Source organism: Xyrauchen texanus, chromosome 30 (assembly GCF_025860055.1).
Source record: "Xyrauchen texanus isolate HMW12.3.18 chromosome 30, RBS_HiC_50CHRs, whole genome shotgun sequence".
Classification (NCBI taxonomy): Eukaryota; Metazoa; Chordata; class Actinopteri; order Cypriniformes; family Catostomidae; genus Xyrauchen; species Xyrauchen texanus.
The window spans coordinates 18,876,211-18,886,602 of record NC_068305.1 but is presented as its reverse complement, the minus strand read 5'-3'; the positions used below and the strand labels follow the sequence as shown (position 1 = coordinate 18,886,602).

Below are 10,392 nucleotides of genomic sequence, written 5' to 3'. Positions count from 1 at the left end.
GCTATCCATCCGCCTTCTTCTTTACTGCCCCAGTCGGATCACATAACGAGCTGTTGTTGATACTAAAAGCACCACAAAATTATCTATAGCATCCCAAAACGCAGGGTTTGTACATTGATACCCATCCCTTGAATATAGCCTACTGATCAATCAGCAAATGAAATGCAAGTATGGGTGACGCAATAGGCTGGCAGGAGAACACTATAGCTTTACAGACTAAATAGCCTATACTACCTAACGAAAAACAAATCGTAATTAGAAGAGCCAAAAATCAAATCTGTGTGTTGGCATGTTGTCATCGAATCAATTTGAAATGGTCGGGTATCACTGCTTTTGTAAGCTGTTAATGGAGTATTTAACCTACTGGTGTAACCAAACATCAGCAGATTCGTATCCACGAGCAGCTCCTAAGAAGACGGAATGGTTTGTCCAGTTAAAACACTAGCAGCACTATATTCAGTTTGACAGTCCAGATCATTGCGCAGAGCTGTCACATGTCTATACGAGCTCATATTATTGAATACGTAACTGGACGAATCTTGGACTCGAGGGCCGCAGCCTATAAATGTACAAAATTGTAAGTCACAAATGTGTTGATATATGTACGTACGCAATCGAGCGTGATTGACTTGTGGGGCTCCAGTAAAAGCAGAGGGTCGCTCATGTTTACATTCTAAAAGGCGCTGTCGAGGTCTGGGAGGTGCTGAATACTACTCGTGCTCAATTCCGCGTGATTGGCACACTTGACAGTGATTGACGGGCGTCCGTGGAAACTACTCAACCAATCTGCCAAGTCCAATAGAAAATCAGAAGCTTGCAGCACGTCGAAAAATATCTTTATTCTTGTGCTACTGTATAATCTCCTGCCCTCCGGAGCGACAACTCTCATTTCTCTGCATCGTCTAACGTTGATCAGCTGACTCTGGAATTGCCTTTATGTCTGGATTGGACTGGGAGAGAGAGAGAGCGAGAGAGAGATAAATAGAGAAAGAGAGAAAAGCCACATAAAGCAGGAAGCTGTGCTTGTAGAAGGGAGTCTAAGAGGGAAACAGAAGCCTTCATGTTTCAGTTGCCAATTTTGAATTTCAGTCCCCAGCAGGTTGCGGGGGTATGCGAGACTTTGGAAGAGAGCGGAGACATCGAGCGTCTCGGCCGCTTCCTTTGGTCGCTGCCCGTCGCACCCTCTGCCTGCGAGGTGCTTAACCGAAATGAGTCTGTGCTGCGGGCTCGGGCCATCGTAGCCTTTCACACTGGGAATTTTCGTGAGCTTTACCACATTCTTGAGAACCACAAGTTCACCAAAGAGTCCCACTCCAAACTGCAAGCGCTTTGGCTGGAGTCACACTATCAGGAGGCAGAGAAGCTCCGAGGCCGCCCGTTAGGGCCCGTGGACAAATACCGGGTACGAAAGAAGTTCCCTTTGCCTAAAACTATCTGGGACGGGGAACAAAAGACGCACTGCTTTAAAGAAAGGACCCGACATTTACTTCGAGAATGGTATCTTCAGGACCCTTATCCGAACCCAAGTAAAAAGAGAGAGCTTGCACAAGCTACGGGACTCACTCCCACTCAAGTGGGGAATTGGTTTAAAAATCGAAGACAAAGGGACAGAGCGGCGGCCGCTAAAAACAGGTGTGTTTGCAACCATGGGGATGTGCAAATATTTAATAACTGAGCTGCGGTATTTTACATAAGAAAAACTCAAATTACACAAAAGAATTTGAAACATTTTAAATTAAAAAATATGTCTGGCTTATTCGATGTAAGACAAACAAATGTAATAAGGACAGGTTTGATAAAAACATGCTAATTACATATATGCTGTTAATGTTATTCGTCCAGGTAATGTAAACCATAAAATGAAAAACTATCAAAAGTTTAAACAAATGTATAAACTGTATATATATATATATATATATATATATATATATATATATATATATATATATATATATATATATATATATATATATATATATATAGATATCCGCCATAAATGTGACTGTGGGTTTTTCTTTGTAATTGTATAACGTAAGCGAGGCAAAATATCATCAAATAACATGACAAAAAGGAATTCCTAACTGGTGTGACTTGTCGCATTTGACCAAAAACGGGCCTAGTCTACATCACTGGGCAAAATAATTTTTTGATATGCCAAATAGCAACGAACAATATATTAAATAATAGAAACAAGGATTAAACGAGTGTCATTTTGCATCGAGAACTGATCTTTCTTGCTTTGACCGATTAGATGTGGAAGGGGATATTCGAGAGGTAATTTACTATTTTATTTTGCAAGCTGTTCGTTGGAGTGATGCAAATAAGCTGTTTATTATAATTGTTATTATTAGGCCTATTATTATTATTATTATTATTATTATTATTATTTACAGCTTATAGTTTACCTGTGTTATACATTTTGTTCAGACAGTATGACATGTAGATTTAAAAGCTGATAGTAACAACCGTTTAAAATGACACCAATTCAAAACTGTTAGCTATTTAAATCCTATTTCTTTCATTATAGAATGTAATATTGTTTGTGTGCGTTTTCAATAAACGAGGAATATATATATATATATATATATATATATATATATATATATATTGTGTGTGTGTGTGTTAATCTAAATAGCTAATTTGCCGTCATTTAAATAAATGTAGGCTATTCATCACAACACAGATAATATCTTAAACGTAGGCCATGCGTATTGGCAGCAGCTCCCATTCCGTGTTCTTCCGGGGCATTCCGTTAGTAGGCTAAACCTTGATTTGAGGACGAGCTTATCATCGTTTCATATTAGACTACATTAAGTCATAGGCTAGCTGCTTCAATTTTTTCCTCGTGTTTTATCATTTATTTATTTTAGCTCCTATTATCATTATTTATTTATGTTTTTATTTATTTATTGCAAGATACAAATACACTTGTGGACGACCGATTTAATATCTAAAGCCTAAGAGTTTTATTCAAAGCCCTTGATTTTAATCTTTTCGTTTTTTTTCTTGAAGGTTACAACAGCAGGTGTTGTCTAATGGCTCGGTTCGGTCCTTAACTGGGGAGGATGGTCCTGTAGACCGACTGGGGAACGCGTCGAGCCCTGAAGCAAGTCTGTCGAGCAAAGCCGCTGCATCGGCTATCTCCATCACTTCAAGTGACAGTGAATGTGACATCTAACATCGCACCACGAACCGCCCCACGAGCTGTATGGGAAGACTATGAGAAAATGAACACATTACGAAGGAAATCGAGACAGACAATCAGCAAGATAAACAAGCACACCTGTGCCTGCCTTAACTTATCAGAGGCTGTTATACAGCAGCCCGGAATCTTGGCTTTATCTTGAAAATGTATTTATCTTTTTTTCCCCCCAGAGCAAAGTGGGGACAAACAATGACAATAGAACAAATATCAGTATTGAAACTACTTTTGTAAGCAAAATCGGGTGCCTCAAGCAAAATGGCGCCCCTATATGCCCACTTTTTATTTTGGTAAGGACTTCATGGTGAAACATTTTACCTCCCAGATTTTCTAATGTGTCTACGCATTAAATTGTTGCTCTTAGAGTATCTGATTTTAATTAGCTTGGTCATTTCAAGTCTGGTCATTTTCGGTGTAAAGCGACCGACTTTTTGGATCATGTGAGCCGATAGTGAAGATGTTTAATGAATGAAAGACTTACCGATAATAAAATGTTTTGGTGATCAAAGTAACCATACAGGCCTGTTCTCATCAATTACCAATATCACCCAAATTATTATTATTTTTCCCCGTTATCAGTGATGTTGTTAGGCTATAGGCTAGTATTATTATTACTGTTATAATAATGATAATAATAATAATTATTATTACAATGTTTATCATTATAACAAGTGTTCACATTTATTTTAACACCTTATATTTCAGGCTGCACCGGATTTAGCTTGTTTAAAAGCATTAGCATTTGTTAATGTGTTTTGTCTGCTACCCTTCATTTACGCAGCCAAAGCACTTGAACTTTTGCCTCTGTATTCCTTTTATAAATGGTGTGAGGTTCATGCACAGTCAGTAATCTGTAAATATAGGCTATAGTGGTGTTTAACCTGATATCTTACTGCGTGTCCAGACGCGTTAACCGCCACGTGTGATTGGCTTTGCCGTTCCGTAGGGCCTAATAGTGCTTTCTGACACGAGAAGGTCAATGAGAGGCCGTAGCGCCTTGGTTTTAAATCGAGCAAGCTAGAAAGGAAAGGCCTTTAAAGCACATCATTCTCACTCATAAAATACATAGGCATAAATGCAATAATTATTTTTATTTATTTTCTTTGTACTGTGTATGCTTACAACAGTGTCGTTGAAAAGATTATATAGCCTACATAATAGCCATCAACGAAAAATTGTTTATTGGAAATGTCGGGGATGATCGAAACCTCTAAACAAACCCGTAATCTAAGGATCATAGTGAAATAGGCATAGTTGTTGTTATTACTAATATTAGCAGTAGGCTAATTGTTACACTCATCTCTTTGCAAAGGTTGTACCACTCTTTTGTTGTAAATGTTTCTTGATTTGTATTTATTTGTTTAATTGTTCTTGTCACATGTCACAATCAGATTCCTTTAATGTCACCTCTGTTACGGGAGCGAAGGAGAAGTTGTACGTTTAAAATCTGTTAATAATGCTTGGCTAACTGATTGCTATTGAGGAAAAAAGGGGCATGGGGAAGGGGAAAGGAGAGAGCAAGCCATTGAGTTTGCAAAGGGACAAAAGCGGAAAGGTTAGGTGAAAAGAGTGCTTCTGACAGTCAGCGAGGTTGTCAAACTCCTCAGCGCTAATAAGCGGTAATGATCAGTTCTCAAACACAACAGCAACAATAGTGAGCTCTTCAAAGCTTTGTTGGGGTTAAGGGGGAGCTCGTTCCCCAACCTACTCTAGCTGTTTGTTCAGAGCATTTTTATTATAATATTGAAACAACACTGTAACAATGTATGCCAATACCGTTATAGTTTTGATGGGATTGTCAGCAGGCATCGATAAAAGGTGGTATAATTGTAATTATGCCTAATAGCCTACTATTATTTGTTTTTTAAAATGGGAAAAACTGCATGTGGACTAGCTCGCACCCATTTTCTGGACACTATTAAAATTGAAAAGAGACTTGCATTGACTGAAACAAAAATATGGTCTTTACGATGCTCCTAATGAATAGTATATGCTGTTCAGAGTGCCTCATAACTGATATGGGTTTTGTGAACGTGCCACAATGGCAGGTTTTCGTGCTCAAGGTTGGGGCACATACATTTGATAGCATAAACTAAAAGTATACGCTTGGAAATGCAAAAGCATAGGATCTTTTGTGGCAAACGGTTCCCAAATGTCATCACATTCCAAACTCATAGATATAGATAAAGATAAATGTTTTGTTTTGTCCTATAAAAAAATAGAAATACGCCAACGACAATTATCGTTGAAAGGCCCTTTGAAAGTCTCAAACAATGGACTGTCAACTGCAGCTACACTGAGATGGCTTAATTAGAACGAGTGAGATGATGCATAAAAGCAAACATCCCAGTGTTCATGCCCTATGAGCAAAGAAAATGGTGTATAAGACTTGATCCCCTTAAATGCCTCAACATACTGCAGTACTCAACACTGATCTTGGATCTTGCTCTAACAGTCTGGATCACATACTTTACCACATTTAGGGAGGCTTCTGTTAACAGACTAACACCCTAACCAATCCATGGCACAATCCCGTCTAAATGTACAAACATTCCTTAAAGATTTCGTCACACTATACACAAAAGGTTTTTTTCTTTATCTCATTATTTGTCCTCTTTGACAGCAATGTCATATTCAGCCCGGTTATAATAAATATTGCTTTCTTTTCTTGCAATTTAGGCTCGTTTTGTTTGTTAGGCGTGTTTTCTGTTCATCTTCAGAGAGTCTTCAAATCTCGTTTCTCCTTTTCCGATGTGAAGCCTATAGACGTTCACAGGTGTATGCTGGGTGACTGTTGAAGTGCCCTTGGTATTATTGTGGAAAAACAATGCCACCTCTTTGCAATCATTTGCCGGAATATAGTCCCTACGTTTGCCAGCTGCTGTTGCGAATTTAAATCTTGTTTTATACTAATGTGGATAAAATAAAGTACCTTCCGTTTTAAGAAGGGCAAAGTCATTCTAAGCCGTGGAACGAAGACGAGACTGTTTACAATACACGATGTTTGACTTTGTTAGAGCTGAGCGCCCTCTGCTGTTAAGACTCGTGTGTTAATCTGCAGACATCACGTCTGATTCGTGAAACACCAGCTACTACTAAATGAAACAATAGTTGGGTTCCCTGGACCCACTAGAGTGTTTGTTAAACATTTTTTGTTTTTGCTAATTTATTCATAAAATTAAGTTATTATTTATGTATTTATTTATTTGTATTTTTTTTTTTTAGAAATCATCTGGACGCTGTCAAACTTTCGTAAAGAAAGTGCTTTTGTGTGCCTGTCACCTGCCTTTAAAACCTGAATGAAACCCGACCGATTCTTCTTTCAAACAATGGGTGAGTAGTTACAGTTTTTAAAATGTAAGCGTATTTAAATTGCATTAGGTTGTACTCTGATTTTATGGCTTTCCTGCTAAATGTATACAGTACAATGATTTATATATATAAATATAAAATAATAATAATAATAATAAAAAATTAAACAGCAAAAAGGTCACATAAAAATATCAAAACATTGTTTTGGTCAACCAGAAGTTGTCTTTAATTAACTATATAAAATTACAACATAAAACGGTGACAATTTCCCGCAAGCTGATAGTTGGACAATAGTAGGCCTAATAAAGCTCGTAGAAAACACTCTAGTAGAAAAATAATCGCTCGTATAAAACAACTAAGATCCGTCGTTATTGGGAAACTATTAATAGCGCCGCAATGACACAGTGTTCTCAGTTTTCGTGGAAATCAACCTGGTTTACTTACTTGAAAATATTTTCAGTCAAAATACTAATTAATCATGAAGGCTGAGCAATTTTATTATTTGGTAAATAACTCCTGCCACAGTCACTCAAATCTGGGATGGCAATTCTAGTCACATTTATTTTTTGTTTCACAGTAATGTCACATTTTCCTTAAGGGGGGCATTTTCCCCCACTCTACCCTACTGTCGGAGAATATTTGAATATGGAGTTACGCACATCAGCTTTAAATGAAATCTATTAAAAGTCTCCGTAGCGCATTACAAGTAACCTGTGCTGAATCAATTAGTGTTTTAGTGGAATAAGAAATCACTTTTTTATTTTTTTCCCCTTAGGCTGAACGTCTAACGCTTTGTAGTTCATTACTAGCCTTGCACTGTTTCAGCACCATGGCCAGAGCCTGTAATATCTCCATGCACTTTTTGCAGGAGTTGTTCCTCTGAAAAGGAAATTGGCGCTAAGCCTTGTGGCTAAGTGGGTAGATAATTCTTAAGAAAAACATATTTATTTATTTATTTATTTATTTTTATTTTGGAACATGAAAAAGGGAACTTATTGTAAAATCATAGATATAACTTTTAAATTTTTCCACATTTTTGAAGACATGTTTTTGGAGCAGGTCCAGATAAATTCTCATTTCCACAACATCACAAAATTTGCCCAGAAATCTCGGTAGCTAAGTTTTGTTTTATTTTAAGAGTCAACATTCAGTAGACGCTCTAAACAAACCATCTTTACTCACATTAAACGTTACTCACGCCTAAACATTTCATTCACCTACCAGAGATAAAATGTGTACTACATATCCTACATAACCTATCCTGTTAGTAGGCCACTGTACGTGGCCTCTATTTAGCAATCACTCTTCACTGCTGCTGTTCATGGGTCCAGTTGTGGTTTATATTTCGGAAATATAAACACATTCATTTTCGTTCGTTTCAGGCATCCAGGGAGCATCCAGCCACCGATCCAGCCACTTGAACCATGGTCCAAGTTCTAATGCTGACATTTGATGACAATCGTGTTAATGTTACCACTGTGAGTCACTAATGAAGCGGCTCCTGCTGTTGTTTTGGATGAGTTTGACAACTAACCGGAAATGTTCTAGGAACAAATATGTCACCAATGAATATCATTATGAATTGTTCTAGCAGTATCCCAGTTAATGACAAAACATCATAGGCTATATTTAAACTCATATTTAAACCTTTAAAATTAGCATATCTGGTAGATTATTAGGCCTACATCTATACATTTGAGTTACAGCTAAAATAATTCTATTCAGGTACATGCTTTTTATTAAATAATAAGATAAATATTCTAATTTATATCTACAATATTTCTGACACAGTATTTCTTAAAGGAATAATCTGGGTTCAATGCAAATTAAGCTCAATCAAAAGAATTTGTGGCATATGTTGATAACCACAGAAAATTATTTAGACTCATCCCACCTTTCCTTTAAAAAAAAAAGCAAAAGCAAAAATCAAGGTTATAGTGAGGCACTTACAATAGAGGTGAATATGACCAATTTTTGGAGGGTTTAAAGGGGGAAACGTGAAGCTTTATAGTTTTATAAAAGCACTTACATTAATTCTTCTGTTAAAACTTGTGTATTATTTGAGTCATTTTTGGGTTTGTTGACATTACGTCATCATGGCAACAAAGCTGAAAAATTTGCTATAACTTTACACAGAAAATGTCAAATAAGTGATTTTATCACACTAACATGTTAACATGCATATTGTTTGTCTTGTGGCTATACTTTGTGTCTATAAGTGAGTATTTTAACGTTCAAAAATTGGCCCCAATTCACTTCCATTGTAAGTGCCTCACTGTAACCCAGAGTTGTTCTCTTTTCTTTTTTTTTTTTTAAGAAAAGGATGGGCAAGTTAAAATAATTTTTTGTTGCAATCAATATTACGCCACAAGTGCTGTTGATTAAATTTAATTTGTATTGAACCTGGAATATTCCTTTAATCATATTACCCCAGATTATTTTGTCTTGTTAATCATATATAAGATGTAAAAGGAGACGTATTGTTACGTATGCAGATGAACGCAGACGTGGAGACCGGATCTAATCGCAGTGCAACTTTATTAACACGGAGAAAACTTAGACAAAACCAAAACAAAGGAAATACCCGCAATGGGGAAATAAACCGAAAACATACGAGGAGTTTTAACAACTAGGATAAACATATAAAGACCAAGGAAACAGACGTCCACAAACATCAACGATCGACAAGGGAATGGAGAACAAACAGGGTTTATATACACTGGAGACATGATGATGACAAACTACAATCAGGTGAGCACAATGACACAGGGCTGGCAGTGATGAGGGCCGGGGATCATGGGAAGTGTAGTTTTGGACAGAGACAAGTGAAACCCAGGGCAGACAACAAGGGAATCGTGACACGTATACTTATTTTCATTTTCTTCAAATTGTTGAAATGTGTTAAAACAACACATTAGAGATAATCAATCTGATGCAATGTGTGATAATTCAAAAAACTGTTCTCACAATTGCAACTACAAGAGGTTAAGCATCTTATGCAAGTTATTGGAGTTGTATACTGTGTCCTACGGAAGCCCGTTTTGTCCATGGTTTATCACTTTTTTTCTGTATTGTTTTCTCGTGATCTAACCCAATCTCATGAAAAGTCGCACATATTTTACGAGTTGGCTATTTCGTATAGTCTCACAGGATAAGACCTCATCACGTGCAAATTCCCGGATGTGTAATGCAGAAGTAAACGTGAGTTCCACGCACAACGCGTTAAGGACATAATTATTAATATTTTGCCCTAGTCCAAACCCATTATCTAAACTTAACCAATCAGTAGGGTGTGTAAACATGAGAGGAAGCTGTTGTGTGTGACAGAAGCAAGTAATTGTCACGTATTAAATGGAAACGATGTCCAGCAACATCATTGGCTGTAGTGAAAGTTGTGGGAATTCAAACGAGTGCAGTCACATGAAGAAAAAAAAAACAATATTTAGAAAAGTCGTACAAATCCTGACGATTTCGCTATGAGAGTGTGTTGGTTTATCGCAACAGGCTTCTCCAGGTTAAGGAGATGGATTTTATCTCCGTTTTATCTAGTGACTCGCAAGTCTGCTGACCTGGGGTGCATTTCCTATACAACGATGTAACTCGCTGCTGAACCACCATAGTACGATGTATCGTTAGAGAAAAGAACTAGCTAGTCACAATTTTTCCCAAAACCCCAGTAAATATGTTGCACATCCATTGTTCGAATGACATTGTTTCAACAATGTGGAGCTGTCGTTAATGACGTGACTCAGGGGGTGGAGTAATACCTTCTGCAGAGATGGAATTGATATTAAATTATAACTGCTCATTTACATGGACAGAATGTCTTAAGACACAAAATAGACATTTACGTTTATATGCACTTTGTAAGTGGCGTA

The 10,392-nt window shown here is 37.1% G+C and overlaps 1 protein-coding gene across 1 annotated transcript; it reads left to right on the top strand.

Annotated features, from left to right (window-relative positions):
• Window positions 1–1,026: 1,026 nt before the first annotated feature.
• LOC127624331 (homeobox protein SIX6-like) lies at window positions 1,027–3,670 on the top strand. The gene is made up of 2 exons (XM_052099114.1): window positions 1,027–1,632; window positions 3,013–3,670. Exons 1-2 carry the CDS (start codon window positions 1,061–1,063, stop codon window positions 3,176–3,178), a joined length of 738 nt encoding a protein of 245 aa, XP_051955074.1. The 5' UTR covers window positions 1,027–1,060; the 3' UTR covers window positions 3,179–3,670.
• Window positions 3,671–10,392: the final 6,722 nt, after the last annotated feature.

Bases quoted from the DNA above. Each gene is read 5' to 3' on its own strand.
- LOC127624331 (XM_052099114.1), top strand. From the start codon at position 1,061: ATGTTTCAGTTGCCAATTTTGAATTTCAGTCCCCAGCAGGTTGCGGGG. The intron at 1,633-3,012 runs GTGTGTTTGCAA...TTTTTCTTGAAG, and splicing joins GCGGCGGCCGCTAAAAACAG to GTTACAACAGCAGGTGTTGT.